This window comes from Gallus gallus, chromosome 5, assembly GCF_016699485.2.
Source record: "Gallus gallus isolate bGalGal1 chromosome 5, bGalGal1.mat.broiler.GRCg7b, whole genome shotgun sequence".
In the NCBI taxonomy this organism is placed as follows: Eukaryota; Metazoa; Chordata; class Aves; order Galliformes; family Phasianidae; genus Gallus; species Gallus gallus.
In genome coordinates, this window is record NC_052536.1 from 26,219,168 (window position 1) to 26,245,456 (window position 26,289).

The following is a 26,289-nucleotide window of genomic DNA, read 5'->3' on the forward strand; positions in this document are numbered from 1 at the left end:
AGGAGAAAACTGCTCATCATCTTTATAGCATTCAAGCCAGCCCTGCCACTGAATCACACTGGTCATGTGCACCCTGATGGGACCAAGCGAGGATGGCATCTGCAGTGGGAAGCAATACAGGGAACTGGGACAGAGGCTCTGGATAAAAGCAATGCTTCACAAAGCGTATGCTGAAAAGGCAGCCTGCCCCTCCCGGCATGAAGCTCCCAGCCACCACCTTCCTGACATTTTTGCCAGGGACTTGAAAAGGAATCAGAAAATGCATTCAAAAGCTCAGTCCTCTGAACTGCAGGTCTGCAAAATTCCTTCCTTCCCTCCCAGGATTCATTTTGTTGGCTACTGAAGGAGAAAACCATGCGTTGCAGAGGGATGCTGCTGCACGAAAATGAAGGGTAATCACTTCCCTGACACCGGTTCAGGAAAAGGCTAGAAGCATGTCCCCAGCTTCTCAGGCAGTCATTTATACCTGTCCAATGGGAAAAAGCAAGGGGTGTGGACAATGATACCAAAGGGCTGAAAAAGTACTTTGCATCTTTTTGTTCTGAACACAGGGGCACAGGGAGCTCACCCTTCTGTGCCAGCTGTTGAGGACGGTCCTGCACCAAACCCTGCAAACACCAGGGTTTGTGCCTGCCCTGGTGTGACGGAGCTCGTTCCCACAGCTCTGCAGCCCCCATGGGATGCTCCCCTACCTGTGGGAAGCCACCACATGCCAGACAGGAACATGGGAGCTGAAGCAGTTGAGCCACCTGTCCAGCTGGCAGTCAGGTGGAGATGCCCACCAGCATCACTACTTCGCCTTCTTTTCATGCACAGTAATGGAAAGCACCTCGAGGTCTTTCCTGCTCCTTTCACAGAATCAGCCAAGTTGGAAAAGACCTTTGTGATCATGAGGCCTCGTAATCAGCCCCGTGCCCTCTGCCTTGCTCACTAGGAGGCCAGCATGGAGGTGGTGAATGGGGGCCAGGCTGGGCCCTCAGCCCTTCCTCCTCCCCAGTGTGCTGCTTCCAGTTACGCCCATGCCAGAGGCTGACCTCCTGCTCCCTGCTGAGCACCATGAATCTGCAGGATGGAGGCCAATAGTATTGTGGTTGCAATAATGACATTGCGAAGAACAGAGGGAAAAAAAAATCCAAAACAAAATAACAAACAATGTATGCCTGGTCTGGATGCAGCCTATATCCTCCGCTACCATGCATCAGTTGTGCAAACAATGCATCCCTTTTACTCTCCCCAGACCTTCTCATAATTCTGTCCTTGTATCTCAGTTCTGACCTGGAACTTTTCTTCTCTCTCTCCCTTTCATTACTGCACTCTCAGAGCAGGGAGTGGAAGCTTACACGTGTGGTTATTGTACAACGTGGCACTTACAGTGTTTTCCACACTCCAAATTCCAGCATCCCAACAATGTCAAGCATCTTTTGAGGCACTAAGGAAGCCTTAAGATGTCTCCACTGAGCAGGTAGCTCTTATTCTTCCATTTGACAGAGAACAGAATATGAAGCAGAGTAAAGCTGAACTTTCTTTTCCCCCCCAAGACCACACAAGAATGTAAGTGGGGGAACCAGAGGATGCACGTGGATTTTGTGGCTCCCGGTCCTGTGCTTTAGCCGCACAGCAGCTTTTTCCCTTGTCCTGCCATCTCAGCTTACCACGGCCCAGCACTGCAAGGCTGGAGATGCCAACAGACATAAACACACCCCTGAAATATTCATGCGTGAATATAAGCCATAGGCATTCGTGTACTTTGTGCATACAACTGTCTTAGCCCAAGTCCACAGCGCTGTTCTTTCAAAAAAATGTATTTTCTGTAATGTAAGTAATATTGGTATTGCATAGAGGCAGCATTAGGACACTGTCTGGGGGATAAGACATATTCATGCTCCAGACAGACATACCTCATCAAGCCTTAAACAACTGCAGTGAATTTCTGCCCGCATCAGTGAGGCCAGGACTTTGTGTGCAGGCTCTAAACCAAATCCTCCACCCATGCAGGCTTTGATAAGCCCACTATGTTTCCTTCCTTCTGCTTTCCAGATATTTAGAGGAATTTTAAATGGGTGCCTCTCAAACCTGCACCAAAGGCACTGACAATCTTACCGTGCAGCTCGATGCACAGAAACTTCACGTTCTTTCTGACAGCATTTCTGTACCTATGCTGCCTCGGAAATGTTCACTTGCTCAACACAATGCGACATGATTGCTAAGAGCCTGGCAGATTCTGGAGTAACATCAATTCCCCCCCTGCACAGTGTGAAGCAGGTGAGCAATGCGTCTACACAGAGCTACATACTACTGCCTTTTCTGCACCTCGCTATGTTTACTTGTGCACCCACAGCTCTTTCTAACAGGAACTTGATTCTTACTTTCATGGCTGTGTTAACATGACACCAAGGCCTGCTCCTCCGGCAGTTTGCGGGGGGATGAGGATGTCATGCTGACACATCCAGGCCTTGATCTGACAGCAAACAAGGACTGCAGAAAAAAGCCTCTGGTTTCAATGGGCTCAGCTGGGAGGAGAAAACCCTTCTGCTTTGAAGCAGATGAACCCTCATGTGTTCAGCGGAGGGAGGATGGGGATGGCATGCCAAAAACTGATAGAGGAGAGGATGGCAAAGGTTTTTATGCTTTATACTATCAGAAGACTTTGCCTTGCGCTTCCTTCTTTCCCCACGACCTCTGAACTCTAAATAGACCTAACCTTTTCAAATATAAGCAGTGCTGCACAGTGCTGTCTCAAATCAGACATTTTGAAACAAAGGACTGACTGCTGCCCTCCATTACCGGCCCCAGTCCACCTGCCTGCAGTCCCAGGCATAGCGGACAGAGGGGTTTATCTCCTTCTGTCACACTGCGCATGCTTTTAGGACACACAGTGACAATCAGGACAAAAATACCACTGGGATTTCATGGTATTGTGCCAGTGCAACGTAATTTGGCAGCACACAGAGAATGCAGCAGAAAAACAGCAGGGAAGATGGTGATGGGAAAACCCACGCTTAGGCTGTATGAGCCTGTTTATGAGTGATCCTGGGAGTCAAACAGAAGAGAGACGTACACATGTGTATATGCATGCACATGAACACACATGGACACACAGACTTACAGGAGTCAGGAGGTGCAGGAAGCATCTGAACGCAGCCACTAGTGCAGAGAGCTGTAGATTACCTCCCAGCCCCTCAGAAAGGACGGACATTTGGGCAGGAGCTGCCACAACACCAGGTAACCACTCCTTTGTTACCTTGAGCTGGGGATTCCTGGCAGAAATGCCGTGCTGGCAAAGCACATGTGGGTGCCAGCAATGCTAAAGAGCTCAAAATCAGTTGACCTGTAAAAAATGTGTCTGAAACCCTTAATTGCTGCACGGATTGCAATTATTTCCTGTCTCCGAGGAAAAAGAACCACCTTTTTATGGCAAGAGCAAGGGAAAATGAGAATGGAAATCACTACAGGGCAGCCTAGAGGTAAGGCATCCAAAGGGAAGATCACCTGGCGAGGCTGAGGAGGTGAAAACCACAACGGGTGAAATTTGCAAGACCAATTAATAGATTGATGAGTTCTGTTTCGCATACAGACACCATCTTTGTCACAAGGAAAAGGCAATGCAGTTTTAATTGCCTGCACTGCATTTGGGAGACTGTTGTGCAAGACAAGCACATTTCTGGTTGTTGTTTTTTTTGGTTTTTTTTTTGTCTTGGGCCATCCTGCTTTCCCAAACACATGTGCTGAGGTTGTGCATACGGATGCCATACCCTGTGCCCCTGGTGAAGAAAACAAAAGTTCTCATTAAATAATTTTTTTTAAAAAAAGGAAACAATATTTTCATTTTCACACTAGCAGCAAGCAGCAGGCGAGAATCAAGAGGTGCAAAGAGATGCAAGCATGTCCTTTCCAACAGATACCTTCTTCTTTGCCAGCAATAAGTCCTGGTAAGCATTTGAACGGAGGAAGCGCGCATAGCTGTCACTCTTCATCAGCTTGTAAATGTGCTCCTGTGGGACAGGAGGAAATGAGAGACAGAGAATTGTTATCAAACCTCATTTAGACATCACAGAGATTTAAAACACAGTGAATTAGAAGGACGAGAGACTGATCAAAGTCCTAATTAAGTCTGCTATTATTGATTATGTGTGTTGTGGTGGCATACAGGAGGTCCATCCTGGGGCAGGACCCTGCTGTGCTTGGGGCTGCGTAAACACAAAGCAAAAAGATGGCCCTCACCCCAAAGGCTGGCACGTATTATTCAGTAATCAGTGTTACTCTGTAATGACTACAGCTCTCAGAAATCCCCAGATCATGAGCAAGTGGCTAGCCAAGCTGAAACTACTGGGATGTCTCAGGAAAGAAGAAATAAATGCCAGAATTTGTCCCATAGATTAGGTTTGATTGTACTACTCATAGATACTTGCACTATCACCCCACCCTCTCATTATAGTTCATGAAGGGGAACCGATACTTGAACACATTTCATTTCCACTTAAATGGATGCCTAGAACAAACCAACCTATTCACATCCTGAAAAAGCCTTTATGTCTGGCTGACTACACGTGAAGTTTATTGGACAACTACACACATTTGCATCGTATGTATAAAGTTATGTCAGATGAGTCTCTTCCACAGGGCCTTTTGTCTCCTATTGAGTCAAATTGCTGATATTATATGAGTTTGCTTGGACTACATCCCCTACCTACATGCATCTTCAGATTTACAAAGGAGCGTTCCACTGCAGCAGAACCTACTTTTTTCCACTGCCTTGCTTAGTTTTACTTACCTGCAGAAAATTCCTTAATTCCATCACCTCTTCTCCTCATTGTCTAACTGTCCTTTGATTTGTAAATGGATACTATCCCAAACATCAAGAAAATCAGATCAAAATACTTTGACCCAATAAGGACTGAGATTACATTAAAGGAACTCAAAAGAAAAAACAGACACCCTAGACATTTCTCTTAGACTTTGCCCACAGAAGCATTCTCACAGAGTTAATGAACAGTTTTATCTATACTGATTTATACAACATAAAATATTCTCTCCTGCCCTACAGCCATTGCAGTTGAAACTTCAGAACAAGCAACCCAGACACAAGTCACAGAGTTTATTTCAGTGTTAACGAGCCAAGCAAAATTCCCTTATCTTTGCCATCACGGGCAATCAGAGATGACCTCTCTGTATAGAGAACTGCCTCATTCAGCTTTCTTGTGCTATTCAGTGCATAGTTCTAGGAGGGACATAACGACCACTGATTTTTACTGAGATGCCCAATAAAATGCACCCTTTGAGCTACAACCTGGTGTGGAACACTTTTTACCAGTTAATTTCATTTCCACAGTTGCTTTCAGACCTGTCAAACCCTCACTTGTGTGGCATTATCTACCTGAAGTATAGCACAAGATTTTGCAATAGAAATGCTCGTATACAGTCATCTAGCAAGCATGAGCCCTTCTCACTGCAGGAAAAAAAAACAGAAGTGAGGGCACAGCTCCACGCTGATCACCTACAGCACTGCCAAGGACTTCCCACCCAGCTGTGGGACACTCCTATTTATTCAGGGCAGAATCAGCCAAGCATGATCTGAGCTGAGGACAGGGAAAATAATGCATGTCATGGGTATGGTCATCAGCAAGCTTGTATTTCTCTGGAATGAATTATGATTTTCAGAATCAGCTCAATCTCAAACACCTCAATAGAAACAATTCAACAGGAATAGAAATAGAAATTAACTTAAGTCAACCACATCACAACCAGTTCAGGCATACTGTTATCTCTTAAGTTCTCTGAAGGACACTCTGTCTCCTACTAATGTATTCTTCATAATTAAGTGGGGAAAAATAACCCTAACTGTATAAATAGAAGACTTTTTCCTTCCTCCTCCGTAACTGTGGGGCAGCTGATGAGTACCTGGCGCAGGCACTCTGCAGGCCATCAGCAGCAATGGGTCAAAGGGGTCTCTCAGAACCTCTCTCTTGCTGTGATTGTTCCCCAGTGCACCCATAAGGCAGGGTGCTGGGGAGAGCAGTGCTGAGCTGGGAAGGAAGGGGCCATGGGGTTGAAGGCACAGCAGTGGGCAACAGGGACGTTTTGGTTGACATTTTGATAGCTGATTAAATTGTTGACTACATTTGGATTCCAAATGGGTTCTTAACTGGTCAGATAACAGAGTCTGCTCTGAAAGGTAAAGATAACATTTTTGGAGAACAGAGTTCAATTTTCATTGCAACGCAAGCAGATCACATTAGCTGCTTGCACACAAAAGAAGAACAAAGCAGAGCCGAAAGCGCTGGCTATACAACCCTCCAGCAGGCCAGCAACAACTATCAGTCTTGCTCATGTCAAGATGACTTCAGGTATTTGACCTTAAAACAGTATAAACTCAATATCTGACTGTTGAAAGGGGGAAAAATTACTTTGACCCTGAGATGAAATAAACCACAAGCCGATGCCTTAGCTGAGGCCACTCTCTGAAGAAGCGGACTACTGCACACTCATCCCCACTGCCACCCTGGGTAGGGAGCTGGTATGCAGGATTTTCTCTGCTTTTCACATCCTGGAATCACTGAGCAGCAACCTTGCTACCTTTCAGCTGTTCACCAGCGACATAATCAAAGAGGGAATTCTTAGGCTTTGAATGCTAATGAAGGAAGAAGGCTGGGCATAGGGAAAGGGAGGGACATGCTTCAGATGCAAACTTTACAGCTTAATTGCAAGAATTCAAAGGGCTTGCTTTGAAGAAGTACTGGAGGCACAAATGATGCACTGATCATTTATTTTATAGCGCTTCACTTTTGAAGCACCTAGAGAAAATCTGAGCCAGCTGCTCAGGTCAGCAAAGACTGCCTTCCAATTTGCAACAGTCCAGGACAGCTTACATTGCTGCAGCCAACTCCCTGCTGAGACTGCACCACAAAGCTTCCTGTAGAACGGTGGCTGCAGTCCACGTTCAGCTCAGTTACACAACAAACCTAGCTGCAGGACACAAAATGCTGGTGCCTGGGACATTTGCTCTGATCCTTAGCCTAGCCCATCCTTCCTCACCAAGCTGTCTGCTGCTATACCTTCTGCAATCTGCAACTTTCTAGGGAGAATTTATAGCTAGCATTTAGCAGCTCCTAATTTCTTAAATAAATTGAAAGCTACTTGAGGTTGAGCAACTGAGCATAATCTTTTGAGGCAGCCTGAGCAACGTGCATATTAGCAGAGGTGCGTGCACAGATTTAGCTGCCCTGTGCAACGTGTGCAAATTGGCTTGTTCCCTTGCATCACAGATTTTTAACTCACTTGGGATCATTGCAACCCGCTGGTCTCTCACTTTCTAATTTACTGAGCAGCTGCTTTCATTCTTTATCACATGGTAGAGAGGGAGCATAACTTCACCAAAGACTGCAGCCAGTATCTCCAGTGGTGCACCTGACACGTATGCATACTCTAGGACATACCTAAGGCTGCTGGCAATAAATTCAAGACCTCTTATCCTTATACTAAGAGAACTTTGCATTTTATAAACTTGCTTGTTACAGTGGAATGAGCTCCTTATTACCGGCTCCTTGAATACGCAAACCAAATTAACTATTGGTGTGATTTTTAACAGTTCCCTCACAGGATTCCTGTGAACAGAGTGGCCTTACTGCTGACCATCCTCAGTGGTACTCCTGCAGTCCTGAGCCAAGGTGCCATCTCTCTTGCTACGACCACTGTGTGACAAGCAGTAAATTTCAAAGGGGAAAAGGCTCTCACTTCTGTGAATTAGCGAACAAAGGAACCAGACACGTAAACCACAGAAAATGCTTCTTCTATGGTTTTACATGTAACCTCAGCTTCAGCAGAAGTGTAAGGAAATAAATGCTGATAAGCTCCAGCATCTCTCAGCTTGTTTCCATTCACAAGCCCTATCTCTGGAAGGAGATGAAAGACAAGCTCTGCAAATTTTCTTGACAAAAGGGGAATGGGAAAAAAAAAAAGAAGAAAGTTTGCAATCCAGACGGGGATGTGGGAGGTGGCTGAGATAGCAGAAACGCCTCAAAGCTGCACTTGCTTCAAACCAACACGCTGCAGCGTGACCAGGGCCCTCTTTCCCCCACAGGCAAAGCTCAGTGACCCTGAGGAGAGTGGGTAGCAGCCGAGCAGGACCTTGGGAACATCAAGAAATATGGGGGAAAAACCCAAATGACAGAAAAATAACAAAGCAAACTAGCTTGCACAGAGCACCTGGTAGGCCTCTGGAAGCCTGTTATCTGTTGAGAACATTTATTTTCAGCAGAATATCTCGGTTCTTTTCTCTGGAATATGCACGTGATAAAATGGCCGTGTTGAGAACAACCATTGCCAGTCTCACCTCTTCGCCACTGCGATATTTTGTGACAGGTCTGAAGCAGGTTTTGTGGTTGTGAAGGCCAAGCACAATTTTCTCATGACCTCTGAATACCAGCTTGATTCCAGCAAACCCTTACGTTTTAACTTGCTGAGGGAAAGTTTTCTCTGCTAGTGCCTGAGCACAGCTGTACACTTGGATGTGAGGGGGCTGAGGGGGAAATATCTGATTCCTTGCTCGTCTCAAGCCCAGGCTTCCCACTCAGCACACCTGTAGCCCATCCTGGGGTTTTATACCAGATAGACACTGGGTAGCTAGACAGCTGTTGAGAGTCACCTGAGCCCCAGTGCACCTCCTTGCCAATCACAAGCAGGTTGGGAACTGCTTGCTGTAGCTATCCCCCTTGCATCCCTTCACTCTGCCACCAAGACCTGGCGTTATAATAAGGGATTTACGGACACCTTTTTGTGCTGCAAGCAGGCAAAAGCAGCAGCTGCCCCTGGAGCCAGCTGCAAGGGATATTTGCAGCATGTCAGACAAATCCATTTGAACACAAGCCCCAAAGCAATATAAAGCAGCAGAGAAAACAACTAAATAAACAACAGCAAACCATCATGAATGTTCTACCTGTGCACTGGGGGAGAATGCTCTGCAGATTCACGCATGAGAGAGCAGAGCCTCGGTGAACGCCTTGCGGCCTTCACTTGGAAGGGACCACAGAGGCCAGCTGAGGCCCTGCCAGGGGTCTGCATCCCAAAGGGATGTCCCCACTGCACAAAGAGGATAGGGGAAGGAGAAAACAGGATGATGCCATTTTGAGCATGCAACGAGCAACTGAATTAGGCACAGGAAGCCATGGCAGCTGCTGGCAGACACAGTGAAGATGAGGCATGCAAAAGACCTTCACCCCTCAATGAACCCAGCTGATAAGATCAGTGTGGGAAGGAGGAAGGGAAACATGGGGTGTTTTCACCCCAGTTCCCTTTCTCGTCTCCAAATCCCTGCTCATTCAGGTCCCTGCACACAGCACTGTGTCATTCCCAATGATGGTGTGCTGCCTTTTTGATTAACCAACCCGCACTAGCCAGTGGTGCCCAGCAGCACTGCCACCTAGCACAGCTCTTGTTGTTGCTGGAGTGCTGTGCTTGCTTGATTTATAGTTCAGAAAATAAACGTTTCAGGTTGGTAAGTGACACTTAAGGGTCTTGGCCTGAGTATGAATTGCTCTGGAAAATTTGAGCAATATCTTTTTGGCCTCTCTGAAGTTATTTAAGTGACAAAATAATTTACACCCACAGTTTTAGCTGGCGTATTTTCTTCACACTCAACCAAGTTGTTTTTACTACTACAGGAAAAAAAAAGATGAATAATTATACTGTAACACAGACTAACCTCCTTGCTAATCTAAAAAGCATAAAACCTCTTTTCAGACCCCAAATGAAATTACACCAGGCACAGCAACGTAAAAGAGCTTTAGCAGGAGAAATCACTGTAAGCAATGAGAGCTCATTTTGAGTAATACACAGAAATCCTTTGTTTAGCCCTGTAGATACAAAGTTAGAAGCCTAATGTAAATCTTCTGTGCGAAAGCGCATTGATAAAAGTAACACATCAATTCAGCCCTGGCTCCTCTGGAAATGGGTGAGACAACTGGTTTGCTTCATACCTTCAGAGGTACAGAAGGGCTGCAGTGCTGCTGGGGCTGGGGCAGACTCACTGCAGAAGGCAGAGCCCTGCCAAGCACCATGCAGTTTAGGGGTCAGCTTGGTACTGCGGGAGGATTTAGTCCTAAATATAGCAAGGGCTATCCAGGGAGACCAGAGTGGGCTGCCGGGAGTCTAACGCTGTGTGAGCAGCTTTAGGTTTTGAGAACAATGATCGTGGCTAAGAGGCTGATTCTCACAATGTGGGCCAAATCCCGGCTACTGGCAAAAAGCCCAAGTGGACAGGTTTTGCCTGGGAGGAGGGGGACAATCTCATGTAACACTTGGAAGACTGGTATCTCTTTTCCAAACAATACAGTACCTAGGAGACACAGCAGCAAAATGGCTCTTTGCGCTTCTTACACATGCTGCAGTACAGCCATTAGACGAAACTACTCAACTTTCTGACCAAGATCTTTGCAAGGCTATCCGTAGCTTTTTCTTTCCTCATTTTCTAGGGAAAATCCTGCCAAAAAAAGCTGAGTTCCACCCTGGGAAGGAACATGCAACATCCTTGACAGAGCAGAAATTAAACTGGGGCAATCTATGTCCCCTAGGAGACAGTGACGGCAGGATGCAGCCTTACAGAAACAAGCAGCATCCAGCTCCTGAGTAAAGGTGGTGATGCTGAGGTAGGTATGACCAATCTTGCTCGGATGCTGACACAGGGAATATATCCTGGATTCAAAAAACGCCTTCCAAGTCTCGTAAGCATTTTGGCTGCACTGCTATATCCCCTTGGGCAAGCCTTTAAGTGACTGAGCTCAAACTCTTCAAGTCTATGCTACAAATACTTAGCAAAATCTTATATCTGTCTGCAGATTAATGCAATTCAGACAGCACAAGATCAACATTCATACCTGCTGTGGTCTCAGAAGAGAGGTGTGAAATGCATCGCTGATAGATCTCCCTACAGAGTATTATTTTTAATTGGAAAGATGAACTCTTCAAGAAACAGCAAACCTTAGAGCAATTAGACTGCAATGTTCCCACAGTATGTGGGTTGGCAGGTGTGGCACTGACTTATCTTTAAGACTGCTCACCTACCGTCCACAAGAGGTGGACTTGTGGAGTCCTGGCTGCTCAGGAGGTGAGGGATGCATTTGCAAACACTTTTGCTCACTGCCTGGGAGAAACAGAATAGTGTCGGCTACGTCCTGACTTTCACACAAACAGGAAAGGCTCTTGCTTTGCAAGAAATGGTTGTTTCTTGCAACCCAGATGCATGGTGCTGGCACAGGGCTCACAGAGAACCAACCTGAGTGTTAAATTCAATTTTTAAGCAAGCCAGAGGCTTTCTAATGCCATACATTCAAAGGTATTCTTTGGAGTTAGGAGATGCCTGGCAAAGACAGAAGTTGCTTGTTAAGACATTCTTTCACAGAATATGACTATTAAAGCAGAAATTAAAAAGCCAAAGATTAAAAAAAAAAAAGTGTACTTTCTGACATGCAGAGTGTACGTACATTTAGGAAAAAGTCTCAGGAAAGTTGTAACACTTACTATCTGCTCTTACACTGACCTCTGCTTCAAGTCTTTCATTTCCTGCTTTGTGCAGCATCAGACACACCAGCATAACCCTCCACGATCACTTTCCTATTTTTGTTGCAGGCATCTAATTGCTCTTCTGGGTGCATTTGTGGGACTCTTGGTTTTAGATTCAGTTTAGATATAAGTTGTTCTGGGAAATCCACAGGGGAGGAACTTGCATTTTTCTTCGTACATGTAACAAATACACAGAAACAGTGAGATTTCTGGTGAAGGCTGCATCTCCTGGAGAGCACTGCAAGGGAAGATTTTCCCCTCCATCACCACAGAATCAGAGCCAAAAGGGGAGAAGAAAATAAAGGCCAAATTCTTGTGAAGTTTCTACTGTTCATAGGCAGCATCAGGGTGCCAAAGGCCTGCAAGAGGACCGGGAACTGTGTGTGTATGTGCACGCACATACTTTGTGCACACCCCAAAGCAGTGCTTTCAAAACCCCAAGGTGAGCAGTGCTGGCTCGAGGCCACTCGAGCCACCGTTCAGGGCAAGGTGCCTGGGCCTGCCCCATGTCCCCTTCTGACTGCCCATACCGCCAACCAGAACTGCTTGGTTTTCTATCCCAAGTTACTATCCTTGACAGACATACAGGTAACTGGGGTGACTAGGTGAAACTTAAAGAAAATAACACTAATCTTTCCTCGGGTTCTTACATGAAAGGTGATCCAGATGCATACAATGAATGATTATTTTCACGTTTTCCTTCCGTGCTGTGATTTAGCTCCACATCTACAAAAGGAGTTCTGTATGCTTGGTGAATAGGCACCATGAATATGCTGCTCTCTATGCTTGCTTTCACATCCTGTGCATGCTTAAAAAAACAAAGTCAGTGAAAGAAAGGTCACCCCTTACTTTCCCTTCTTGGTAGAAAATGACATTCCGTTTCCAAGAGATCCTTGCTCTCACTCAGAGTTTTTTAATTCAATAGGGTCCCATCACCTTATGTCAACATTCACAGCTTCTTGGTGGCACCAGAATGAAACCTGAGGACTGACCACTGACAAATCCTGCAAGAGCTTGGCTTTCTGTTACCAGCACCAGCAGTGGAAAGCACGAACTGGGTCCAGATCTGGGCCAGGTACATTTCTGGTTTGAACAGCTTAGAGTTTGGCACTGTGATCTAAATCTGCTCAAGAATTAGCTAAGGATCTGCACAGTACAGCTAAAATCCCTAACGGATCCCAGATTAGAACTGGATTTCCCTGAATCATCTTCACAGAAACAACAGCTAATTAGTTCAGGTATAGGAATGTCATTCTAAAACTCTATTTCATTTATAGAAGAAGAAAAATAAACAAAGTTAGCAGAAAAGTAATAGCACAGACAACTACACGGCTTACCTTATGCTCGTATGCCTGGCTCTGAAGCCTACCAACAAATGCCCCTACAAGCAAACATCAATATCGGGCAACAAAATACATCCTTACAATACTAGCTCACAATGCCAAGGTCTATGGGATTGATGGGACTGGGGCAGGGGTTAAAGGCTTCCTGAGAGTAGAAAGACATTTCAAGAGAGGGAAGATGATGCCTGACATGAAGGAAAAACTGCTAAAAAAAATACGTTGTGCAGATTAGCCATAATTGTCATACTCATAACTTTGAGTTCTCACGTTAAAGACAAATTAGTTTGGCTGTCAGCAGCTTCATCAGCCAAAAGAGGCCATTTGAAGGGACCAAAGACTATTTACTCTCCAAAGCTGGCTGTGCCTGCCTCATATTGCAGGTCCCCACAGGGGCTGTTCAGTGATGCTGATAACTCCAGTGGGAGCACCGATCCTGCTAAGTAGTTCACTGTTTAATTGAACTGACCTTTCCTGATGGTGCCCCATGTATTAAAAGCTGCTTCACTCCCGAGTGAAAATGGTTCAATAATTGTAATATTTTACTCAGTGGACAGTTGTTTAAGAGCAGAAAATAATCAGCTCTGTTGGTAGGCTCTCCTCTGGAGGAGTCCAGCACCAAATCAACAGAAGGTGCTGCATGAGTGAATTCTAACATCAATAATAAACACACCCCAAAGTCAGGTTAGATTATGAGCTCTTTGAGGATATTTAGAGCTAAGATATTCAGTATCACTTTTTTGTGAATGCAGAGGCCATTTGTCTTCAGACACTGAATGGCCTTGGGATGCAGAGGTTTCAAGTGAGAGGCATGTTTGTCAGGAGCCCTCTTTCTGTTTTCTTCTAGTTGTCTGACCAGATTTATCTCTACTGCCTTCTGTGTTGGCCTTCACGGTTGTACAGCATCTGGGAAAGCTCTCTGGGGCTGGGAGCCAAGGTTACACAAAGCACCACATCCCTGTAGACTGTTAAACACCTGATAAAAGATGATGCTTTGTTATCAACTTACGGCTATCAGGCAGTCACTAGGCTGATGAATACCGGACTCTGCTGCACCTTCCTCTTCCCAATGCTTTAATTCTTAATGCATTTTATACACAATCGACATCCTAGGGGTCTCCCAGATCTGCCCATGGGCTAAAGTGCAACATCACTTTGTCGTATTTTCCATTTCAGAAGCTGCAATTTCCTTTTCTCAGTCCAGCCAACTCTTCTTTCCTCATAATCTTAGTGTCCCCGCATTGCAAGCATTCAAAGAATGTCCTGTTCAGTAAACTAATTCTTTTCTTGTCCCTTATTCACAAGGACATTTAAGTTATTTTCCTCCATGCTAAACCTACCCAGGGTAGGACAACACTTATATTTTCTCTCCCACAGCGGACTGTTTTGACTACTTGTGTCTGGTTGAATCCCTAGGAATGTGGGATGTGTGTGAGCTCAGGCTGCTGGTGCCAGCATGCTGAGATAAGGCAGCTGGGCTATTGCCTGCTGCAGGTCTGTGAGACAACAGAGTCCCCAGGGTGGCAGTGCTGATGGGGGGAGATACCAGGAGGGCACCTGAGAGACTGAGGGGCACCTATGTGGGCTGCCATGAAGTGGAGGTGTGAACAGGAGCGGTCCCTCTCCAGGTGAGGCAGTATCAGCCAACGTTGTGCCAGCTTCCACTGGGGCACGAGGCATGCTGGCAATACCTGCTTCTTAGCTATCTGGTCAGGCAGTCAGAAACAGCTAGCTTGGTCTTTGCAGAGCTACCAGAGCCCACTGTGAGGTACAAGAAAGTGACCAGGGATCCCCATCAGTACTGTGGCAGACTCTGCCCCGGAGATGACCATAGCTGGGCCTGAAGGTCTACCTCTGCCTTGTATTTCTATTTCAGTGAACCAAAAGAGATGAGTTGAGGACAGCAGTCAACATAAAAATCCTCTGAAATAAAATTAACTCAAGAGCTAAAATTGCAGTCTAACTGCAAGAGCACTGGCCTGATTTCATCAACTCCCCTTTGAACAGCAATTACATTGTAAACTGATCGGTTCAAACCTAAATCCTTGGTGTCTTCTTCTGATTAAATTCTCATTGCCTAAACATCCATCTTATTCTCTGTTCTTCTACTTATCAATTGAATTAATTCCTCCATTATTCACCTATCTTCTTTAGCCGGCATTTTACCATCTTTTTTTTTTTTCCCAGGTAATGTAAATTTGCAGAAGTTCTAGTTCACTACAACTGCAAAGCAAAATAACATACAGTTTAGTCGGAATATCTTTATACTGCTCTGTTTCTCAGATTTAAAAAGAACATTTATGTTGTCTGATATTCACAGGGGACTGCCTTAAGACTTTGCGCACATTCCTTCTACGTAGGCCCTAAGGAGCAGGATTGCATTCAGGAAAATACAGTATTTGATGCTGGTTTGAAAAATTCATTGCCTAACCTTGTATAAGTGGTCCTCAACATCTCCCCTGAGATGAAAATATTTTGTTAGCAGAGTATTTTGAAGAACTGCCCTTGAACACCAATTTAAAGAAAATACAAGAGCAAGGATTCTTTTCATTTGTTGTTGATTTTACTACATGCTCTTGATAAAAATGATTTTATGGAGAATATCTTTTGATTCTGTCCCTGTTAATATTTGCCCAAAAGATTCGTTCTTCCTTTTTCCTTTTTCAGCCTTTATAAAATGACATTTTCACTTTTTCAGAAGGTTATGCTGTTTTATCCTAGCTTGTAGTGGTTTTTCACAGATTATCTATTTTCCTAAAGGCATTTTCTGTATACAGTTTATCAGTAAAACTTCCCTGATAAATACGGGGCCCCTAGGAGGGAAGGATTAAGCTCACTGCATTGCTGACTGTCCTAACGTTATTCTAAGTCACTGTCTGCAAGACAAGTTCCTAGTTGTGTTTGAGGAGAAGCTGTGTTTGGGCTTTGGTTGGGAAGATATAATTAGCTATAAATGAATTAATGATAGAGCAAGTGTATTAATCAGAATTCTGATATGATATCAGCCATTCTGAGAATGTGACAGACTGTTGACAGGGGGTACAGAGAGCCCAACTGAACTTTATAGCACTCTTTCATCTTTGCTTTCTCTGAGACATGGCTACAGCTCGCTGCGCCTTGCAGTCTTGTAAATTTTGGAACATTTGTTCCCAGAGGAGCATTAGCCTGTAATAGCTGATAGATTCAAAGAAGATATCATTTGCCCAGCTTGAATAGATACCCTCAAAGTCACTTCCAACTGTGCCTCTCTCCTTCTTCTTACAAGTGAGCAGTGACAACGTGATAGTGGGACATCATGGTAAAACCGAGAGTTTTATTAGCAGTAGTTCCATAAAATCAAAAACAAACCTGTGCGTCTTCATATGTGTATCTCCCTGGGTCTTTGACATTTTGGCTTGTTTTCTCATAGCTGTGGGAATCCAGGTTGATAGCACTCTGGGCCCCAGGAGCTAGAAACTCTTGCCAGATTTCCTCCACTCTGGTGGTCACGTCCTGTAGAGGTTGTTTTTTGAGATCTTGGACAGCCAACCAGAACCTGTAGTGGGCAAAAATCAAAATGGGAGAGACTTATAAGATAAGAGGAGAGAGATTTAGATAAGATTTTGTTGATAAGCCTGGGCAGAGTCCCAAATGGCAGCTGAGTTCGCAGAAGGCTCTCCATTTAGCATGACTTTGGGGGAAGGTGTGATATACTTTATACCAAACCATTACAATGTGGTTAAGATCAGAAAAGTGACTTTAAGAAGCGAAACATCCTTATTCAAACCATCTCTGCAGAAGTGTGACATTAGGCAGGCAAGCAGGAAACCTCAAGAGCCCATACAGCTGGACGAGGAACACGAACTGCTTCTCACCACCCCACTGCAATCTGCTGGTATTTTCTGCCTGCAGGATCTGTTGTCTGCAGAGGATGCAAAACGCAGAACAACAAACTTAATATTCATATCATTTCCAGGGTGAAGTTGTGGCACCAACCAAGAGAAATCGTTTCTTTTTTTTCTTTTTATTTTTGAGACTTGTAAACTGACCAGCATTCAGATGGATGCCATGGGAAGGGATGAATACAGAACCCAGTTATGCCCGTGCCATTGTGCTCTGCAGGGAGAGCCAAGGTCACTGCTTGTTCGGGGCACGTGAAAGAGCTGCACAATATTGAAAATCATGCGTCCCCCGCTTTTAATTATGGAAGACTACCAAATAAATGAGTTGAACTTTATCTGAAAGCCTCATTTCCCATCGCAAATTATTCACTGGTGCCCTGCCTACTAGCAGTAAAGCAAATGCTCCCCCATGTCGGGAGGAAGATGAGGCGGTCTGTTCTAAAGCAAAACCCTGCAGGCAGCAAGGGAGGATGGAGAAGCCAGCAGTCCCCGTGACTCCTGTGCTGCTTTGGCCCCTGGGCTAGCTGCCAGCAGGGTTTCCTGGTGCTGCCACAGAAACAAGGGGGGGGATCATCATCAAAGGAGGCTGCCAATCCATTTAGCCTCGTCCCGTACTTGCAGTAGAGGAAAAGGGCCTGTTTGGAAAAAAATAATTGACAATTTTTAATTGCAGACATGATGGTAACTTGCAAATGCAGAAAAGGCATAAAGAAGAAAGATGCTAATCAACCCGGAGTAGCTGGGACATTTTAAGATTAACACTTGGCTAGACAGAAAATGTTCTGCCCTGAGAGCCTGGGAGGCAGAATGGGAGGGGGCACACTGTGAAGTGACAGCTTGCCAGCACAGGAGCACCATCCATTCTAATAACCATTTGGCTCAGTCTGAAAACCACCCAACCAAACCAACCTGACGCTAACAAGAACAAGCTCTTCCTACTGCAAGCAACTGTGAATTCATGCCCAAGGCAGAATGGCCTCTTCAAGGCAAAGGGGGTTTTTGCCTTGGTGGAAATTTCAAAGCTGTTCATTTGAGCTCATATCTGAAAGCCAGGGAACATCAAAGAGGGGTACCCAGCCCCACAGCCATGTCTCCCAGGCAAATTCTCTGCTATGAGAACCCATCCTTAATTCAGTGCATAAGCTAGGCTTCCTATGGCATTTCTAGAGCACTTGTAAGGCAGCAGCAGATATTTCTGCTCAGGAAGGGTGCGGACATACAATGGCTACCTTTAGTTTTATAGCTCTTGAGCAAACACTCCCTGAGTCAATCCTGCAAATGCTGGAGCACAAGCTGGCTCCAGGCCCGTGAACAGCCAATATGAGATCTTGCATTCCCTCCTCCTTCCCCTGGGAGCTGACCCATGGCAGCCACCTTGTGTGGGGCAGAAGGGAAATGTCTGCCCATGTCCTCCCCAGCAGGAGATCAGGAGCAGCACAGAACTGCCTGCACTGGGGGGAAGGCAGCCCTGATTGCAGGTTCTCTGCCCTTTACAAAACAGAATGTTCGATCTGGAGAAGGCTGATAATACGGCATCCTAAACTGGTGTCAGAGACATAAAGCATTCTAGCCTCATCCAGCATGTAATTAACTTGCTGTCACTCGCGGGAGATATCCTGTAATGGTGCTTTATCCCATGCAGACTCCTCACGGCACAGGGAGCTCCTGGAGCTCCAGATGCCTGCTCTGCCTCTACAGGGTGCTGCGGGCAGCTTGCAGATGCCCTCAGCAAAAAGGCTGCTGGGGAAGCCCTGGGGCTGCTCCTGAGATATGGTGCAACACAGAAATGAATTTCAAAATTGAATCAGACACAAAATACGGATGATTGGAGGAGAGACTGTCAGCGCAAAGACGGTGCTGCAACATTATCCCAGGGCAGGACGTGGCACCCCTGGTTGGCAGCGAAGTTCTGGAGTGACCCTTGGTTTGAAACATGACCATGCTCCCCTCTTCTTGCCTCACAGCCCATCTTGCATCTCTCACCAGACAGCCTTGCTCTCATTTCCTTTCGACAAGATAAAACCATCAATTTAACAGCACAGCTGGGAGGGCAAATGAAGGTACAAAATAAGCACACATCCTCACAGACGGGGGTGGGGGGTGTTCACACTCTTGCATAGCTTTATGGCTGCGGTGAGCATGGGGTGGCTGAGGCCAGCAGAAAGCCGCCCTCAAAGAGGCGTGCTGGGACTGGTGGCTCAGCGAGGCCATGTGCTAGGGGCAAGCACAGCCCTGCTCCTTCACTGCTGCAGCATTCCCAGCCAGTGCTGTGCAGTAGGGATGGGAAACAACACACCCACTGCCCTGCTGCCTCCCCTCGTCTGTCCTCCCTCCTCCTCCCCCAGGCTGGGTACCCCACTTCTGGGCCGTGAGGTCCTCTCACTGCCATCTCTTTCCTCTCTGGGGCAGGATGCGGCTCTCTGCGGTCAAGCAGCACCCATTGCACATCTGGCTGTCTGCCAAGAACTGAATAAAGCCACGCAGAGCTCAAGAAGCAGCTCTGCTCATAAGCGACCAGGCTCAGGTCTCCTGAATGAGTACGTGTGATTCGCAGGCAAAGGCAGCAGAAAATCACTTCATGCCACGCTGCTTTCCCTCGGCCGTGGAGCGCCCGTGCCGCCTGGTGGCCGGCAGGGATCGATCCCTGCTCCCGGGGCACCAGCGCCAGGGCACCCACATCACCAGTGGCACCTGGGGCTGCTGGGAAAGGCTACAGCCTGAGCTCAGGGACAGCTTCCAGAACAGTTACCAACTTAGTGTGAATGGTTTTGCTTTGTAGAAGTATTGGCTTGAGTACTTTTTCCCTTTGCTTAATAGGTCTCCTTTCTGTAATGTCCCAAAATTTCATTTCCTGAAGAAATTTAAAAGAAAAGAAATTTGGCAACATGTTTTGGCCATTAGGCATCACGTAAGTTAGAAACGCTTTCTGCAGATAAAATTCTTTTCCAGATCCATTTGCAACATGTGTTCACAACAGCACACAAAACACCCGTGCTGCTATATTGCAAGCTCCACAGCACATTCCTATAAGGTGTCATGTGTTCCCTACTTAGGCCCATAAACAGGTGTGCAGTCTGCTTTCCCATTGGGTAAAATTAGCATGTCCCACATTCCCACCCAGCTTTCTCCTTCCAGCTGATGTCCTTTGAAGCTGGGAAAAAAAAAAAATCAATCCACTGGTCAGATGAACATCTCAGCTATCTTGAGGTGTCTCATGAGATTTGCCGGACATGAAAAATGTATACAACTCTCTGTGGGCTCTTTTTTTAATTGAGGCTTTGTCATTTTGTCTGCTGCATTTTGGGTACTTAAAATATAAGCGGAGGCAAAACAAACTGTAGACAAAAGACAGCAGAAGAGATGGAAAACAGAAGAGAGCAAGAAAAAGAGTTAAAGTAAAAACAGAGAGAAAAATACCCACCTGCCCAGCTTTCCTGCTCTCACATAAATAATGGACAGACAGTAAATAAATAAGTTACAGGGCTCAGTCAAGCCCAGGAGACTGGTGGACATGATCCTGCAAGTATATTAGAACACAGAAACACAGCTGGAAGGAGACCTGGGAGGTGACGGAGGCTGATCTGCTGCTGTCTCTGGCAGTGCCTCTCTCGAGACCCCAGCAGTACTGATTTTTCTCAGCTAGGAAGACATGGAAATGCCCCACTGCCATCCAGCCTGGGATTTTGGACAGGGACAGAATGTGGTCCCTTCGATATACCACTGAATTACAGTCAAAGCACTCTCAGTCGCACTCATGAAGGAAGCTCCTTTCTACACCACCAGGAATTTCTAGGTTTTCCAGCAATCACTTTCACAGATCTGTCCTTAGGACAGCAGGACTACTGCCAGCATTAACAAAGATCCACCTGATGCTCCCAAGATAGAACACGTCCCTGCAGTGACAATTCCCATGTCTCCAGACCATTACTAGGAGGAGGGGCTTTAACAGACACCTGCAAAAGTGATTTCTCTACCAAGGGGTTACACGCTGTGCCCTCAGAAAATTCCTCCCAGCTTCCCAGAGTTTGGGTGGGACGCATCTCACTTAACCATAGCTGCCTACCACGCACACACTGTCACTTGGATTATTTTCAGACTTAGAGATACTGGAGAATGAGGAAAGCTTTATGGTGTAACTTAGTTTTGTTTTCACTTAAAGCTGAAATGAATCCTTCCCTGGTGATCCACTGACTCCTCTTCAGCTTCTCTCACGCTGAAGGGAGCCTTGATACCAGATTACGCAGAAGAAGGCATGTGCTATCAAGCTGACTGCCTAGGTAAGACAGGTTCCAGCCTTGCTGATGGGCATGACTTAAGCTCTGCTTGCATGTTTAAGCATCCAGCAGTTGATTTCCTTTCCACCATATACACTTAATGAGAACTCAGGAGCTTTCTCTGCCACACCTGAACCTTAGGGAGCCACCTTTTGCTTCGCAGCATTTCACAATCCATCCTGTTCCGGTTTTCTTTAGGAATACTTCTACCTTTATGTCCTGTGAATTGTTATTTATAGCCCCAAGCAGGTCTACTAATACTGATCCAGTATTAGGTCATAATGATACCACGTTAGCCAGTACCGTGGTAATGACACCGTAAGAATGAAAGCAATGATACAATATTAACTAAGAATGATACCAGAGTCTTCCAGAAAGGATGTGGGATTTAACCTCTCTATCACAGCCCACTGATTTGCAACTTCCCATGGCTACAGGCTTCCTCATAACCAACAAGAATGCACATCCACAGGAGGAGCACCTCTGATTGACTGAGAAAGGTAAATGCTTGCTTTGTAATAATGAAAATTTCTCCATCTGTTTGAATAGGATGCACCCGGGGGACACCCACTAGTGGTAAAACCTGCTAGATTTCATTAGTGCAACCCCAAATATATTTCAGGAAACCCATTTGAGGAGCATTTCAATGTAGTATATTAATTTTGCACTTCATCACTACAGTTTAATTGCAAAGGAGTACCAACATACATAAGTGCAGTCATTAAGCACATACAAGTTCAGTACCTGTTCAGCAATACAGTGACAATTTCATTTATGTAATTTACCAACACTTGCCTGTTTATCTTAAAAATAACTTTCAAGTTCTTAAAAATCACTAACATAAAAGTGCATTGATTTTCCACTGTTTCGCTACTGCCATGCTTTTTGTACTTCTCCCTCCCTGGGCAAGCAAATACGATAAATATGACAGTCAGTTCCAATGTCATTTGAAGTCAATTTCTGGGAAATTTCACTCTCAGATCTCACACGCTAGCAGACTGCAATAAAGTGGCAATTGTTCATATGCTTTACTAATGCATGTGACTGTTGGAGTGAAGGAAGTTTAACAAAACATAAATTTCAAGACTGTGCAATTAAGCTCTGAACTGGTATAAACTGAGAGCAGCACCAAAGCTTCTCATAGCCAGCAAAGGCACAAAATCAGACCAACTGCACATTCAGCTGGTGGCACATTTCTTCATCATTTGGGCAGGTTTGAGTCTGACAGTAAAACTGGGAGCACTCTGCATCTGCCAGATACCGATGAGGCACATTGGAAGAGGGCCGTCCCTGTGCCCATCTGTGTGCTGAGAAGGCATCACAGCACAGCCTCAGCCATACAATTTAGACTGTGTAAAAAAAAAGTGGGTGTTTTTGCTGGATACTGCAGTATCTCGTCAAGTCAAGTGACATTATTGTTGGACCCTTCGCTGTCTTCCAGACTAAGGAGGAGCTGGTGAAGACCACTGCAGGTAGCAACGAAGAGAGCACAGGAGTGCACACTGACACCCTACCTAGTCAATTCAGACTTTGACTTTGGCACCAGCCAGTGGCTGCAGCTTGCCCTGGTGCCACCACCACCAAGTGCTTCCTGGCCCACCTAAATCAGCAACTTATTCCTGCTGCCTTTTCCTGCTGTAGTTGAAGCAGCAGAATTGTGCCACAGTATCTACATCACGTTTCGTACTAGAAGTTTTGACTTCTTCACAGTGAGGGAAGCCACAATGCACCGAAAACACCCACAGAAGAGAACTCTAATACAGTGAGAGTCAAGCTCTCAAATAGTTAAGAGATGCCAGAATTCAAAGTAGCGAATGCAAACCTGCTTTGCTGAGGGAAAGCAACAGCTTTTGGCCACATGAACACCAGCCCATATTTCCTCCACATGACCCCCGCCACAAACACATGCACAAATTCTATGTATTATTTGGGGGCTTACAAACCATGTCACATCACCAAATTCAAACTTTGCAAGCCTATATGCATGTTTTACTTAACAACACTAACTGTGCTAAACACTGCTCCTCGGATTACTTTTTATCATTCTAGTACAGGCATTTGTAGCAGTGCTACAGACCAGGCCTTACCATTCTCAGCTTTACTCAAATTGGTGTTTTCAGAAGTTCAGCACAGATCAAGCACTGCTTTTCACCTATGCAAGAGAGTATGGTTAGCCCCGTTTATTTAGTTCAAGTGAAAAACGGTTTCACCTGAGGTTTTCTGAGCTGAACTCTGATTCCAGGAAACGAAGGAACTGGTCTCGTCCTACCGGGTCCTTCAGCACCTCATCCATGGAGAAGCCCCATCTTTTCACACGCTGCTGACTAGGTTCTTTGCTGTTTGGAGAGAGAGGGGAAAAACAGATGGAATGTGCATTTCTGCCTGCTGTCCCAGCAGCTGCTGCTGTTCCTGTTAAGCAGCAAAGGGAAAAAGATGATCAGACAAGGAGATGGTGGCTCTTTCCTTAAGAATTCCCAGAGATACATGTTAGCAAACAACACACAAGGAAGAGCTATAAAGACCAGGGTGATGGTTAATGCGGTTGTGTTATTTGGGTGCTGCCTATATGGCAAAATGAGAGAGACAGTGAATGATAATATTTTCAGTGAAATTTCCTGTACATTTTGCATAAAGAACCATTTATTTTATGTCAAGGCAGAAATGTGCCAGCAATGTTCCCTGGGCCATTGGCAAGCTCCAGAGCATCACCCTGTGTCCCACACAGTGCTGGCTGCTAACTTGGGACTGCCTTCAGATTTTCAGTTGCACATTTGCATTAAAAAAGCAGTTCCACTGAGAAGCAGAGAGGACAAGATTTCTAAGAAATGACTACTGCTTTGTGGTCTTGTATTTTTCACTGCCCCTGACTTTTGGGTACCCAAGTCTTGCAAGACTAAAAAGTGACCCCCTCTTCCCCTCCATGACAATCAGACTCTTTATTTTGTGTCTCAGCTGGGACTCTGAGATGTGGAGGCATCCAAATTCACTCACAACCTTTCTGCTACATTATTTCTTAATACAACCCTGCTTACATAAGCTGTTGTTTGAATTGCCAGACATATTGCAGAGATGCCTATGGGGAGAGGCACTGCCTAGGAATCACGAGGATCCCATAAGACAGCCTACATCAGAGCGTAATGCGGGCTCACAAAGTGTTTGAAAGCTTCTGGTGTGATGGCGTCATAGTATGAGACAGCCATTAAAGCACAGTTCAGCTGCTCACGTTTGTGACAGTAGAGCCATTGTAAACAGTACGTATCTATTAAACTGTATGTCTTGCCATGTCCACAGTGATTCCTAATCCTGGAGCCTTAGGGGACGGTGGCGATCTGTGCCGAAGACAAATAAGCCACAGGGGTAAATAAAATGCCCACTTTGATTTCCTCTTGCTACGGAGACTAAGCAACACTGATGGGCATGTCCTCACTCGAGGCGCAGAGCGCTGGGGCTGGCTCCTCCTTTGCTGAGAGAGCCGCAGTGGACATGGGGACATGAGAGCTGTGCTGGTGCAGAGCTACGCACCAGCCAAGTTCAGGGGATTTCCTGATGATTCTGGAGATCAGCAGCTACTCTGCTTGCTGCTGCACAAACTGAAAAGGCCAAAGTGCTATCTAAAACAGAAGTCTTTCCAAGGCATTTCCCCAGTGCCACAAAGGACGAGCTGCACAGCGCTGACCCTGCTCAGAAGCTGGCTTTGCCGTTAGAAGGGAAAGGGGCTTAGTTTCCCTGAACAGGGGCTCCGCTTTCCTGACACAAGAAACAGCCTTGCAGGCAGCACAAGGGCTACCAGAGCTCTTGGGAATCATTCAATTATTCATGCGAGTTGCAACTAGACTCAGACACAAGGAGGTCTCCTGCTATAGCGAATAACATGAAAATACAAAGATGTTTGTTCTCTCATCTCACAACAACACAGCAGGAGAATCGCCTTCTGTAACTCTGAAATCATAACAAAGCTTTTACTCTAATTCTTAATAAGGCCATGACATTGGGTTGATTATATTCCCTGGGGGGACATAAATATTTTCAGGAGTTTTCAGCCACCTCAACAGACCCAGAAGTAATGATGCCTGGATTACATTGTGGGTGGAGCTCCTCCAGAGTAGTATTTTGCAGGGGTTGTATCTGTTTGTAACCCTGCTCGGGAGGATGGAGAAATTGAGAGAAACTGACTGAAAAAGAAATCCAAAATATTGATTTTATATGAAAAGAGGCAGAGACCAGGGAACTAATTACCAGCTTCTGTGACTTACAGAGAAGCAGGGGACAACACCTTTCACATCCCACATCACACGTGTTTTTACACAGAGAAATAACTTGCCCTTTTCCTGGAATATTGATTCATGATGAACTGGCTCTCGTAAGCTGGCAGCATCTCAAAATTTCCATGATTATTTAAGCACAGATAGTATTAGACTTGTCATGCTTTTTCTCAAAGATTTGCTAAAATGAACTCCCTGCTCTGTTTGGAACAACAGCAGCTCAGCTGCAGAAAAAGCTGCAGAGCATTTGCAGCTGTACGCCAAAGGATGCCATGAGTGAGCAATGAAGGTGGCATGGTGAGCGACAGCATCTTGCTGCTACTCAACCTGTCCTGTATGCCAGTGACATCTTGCATAGGGTCCCACAATTTGGGGAGGACCTGAGAGCAGGCTCTCAAGGGTCGAAGGAGGTGTGCTGAAACAAGGATCTTGTAGCAGTATCCTGGATCAGTGGGCTCTCAGAACTGAGCCCAGGCGTGCCCTCAACGGGCACGAAAATGCCCTAACTTACACAGTAGTTCAAATTAAGCACGTGGAAATGAAAGAGCTGTATAATCCACAGAAATAATGAACTATACCGCTCTGTTTAAATTTCAGTTATGCAAGTATATCTTGTGAAGTTACAGAGATCAAACTTCCTATCCCAGCAGGGCCATGGGAAAAGCATACCAATAAAATTGCAAGACAACTCTAATATTACCTAAATCTGCCAAATCTTACCTCATTTCAATGTCCCACAAAGCTGCATCATCACTTATCCAGGGATTGGAAGGCTCAGCAGGAGTGATAAAGGGGTCGTATTCCACATACTGCTCTGTGTACGCTATTAAACTGACAGATATTAAAAAAAGGAAAAAAGAAGAAGAAAAAGACAAATCAGCGCCTGAACACTCAGTCATGTATCAGAGACATAGATTTTCTCTCTTCCCCCCCACCGTTGTTGGAGGGCTTTTCTTCCATGTTTGGATCAGTGTGGTTC

At 45.5% G+C, this 26,289-nt stretch overlaps 1 protein-coding gene across 16 annotated transcripts in view; it reads right to left on the minus strand.

Moving 5' to 3' along the window:
- RGS6 (regulator of G protein signaling 6) overlaps window positions 1-26,289 on the minus strand; it is a 234,561-nt gene that overhangs the window by 16,609 nt on the left and 191,663 nt on the right. For all 16 annotated transcript variants that reach the window (XM_046941385.1, NM_001199452.3, XM_040700588.2 and 13 more), the window contains 4 exons: window positions 26,031-26,141; window positions 23,259-23,384; window positions 16,242-16,428; window positions 3,903-3,992 (listed from right to left, as the gene is read on the minus strand). In XM_046941385.1, coding sequence (XP_046797341.1) covers window positions 3,903-3,992; window positions 16,242-16,428; window positions 23,259-23,384; window positions 26,031-26,141 — 514 coding nt within the window. The remainder of the gene's footprint in view (window positions 1-3,902; window positions 3,993-16,241; window positions 16,429-23,258; window positions 23,385-26,030; window positions 26,142-26,289) is intronic.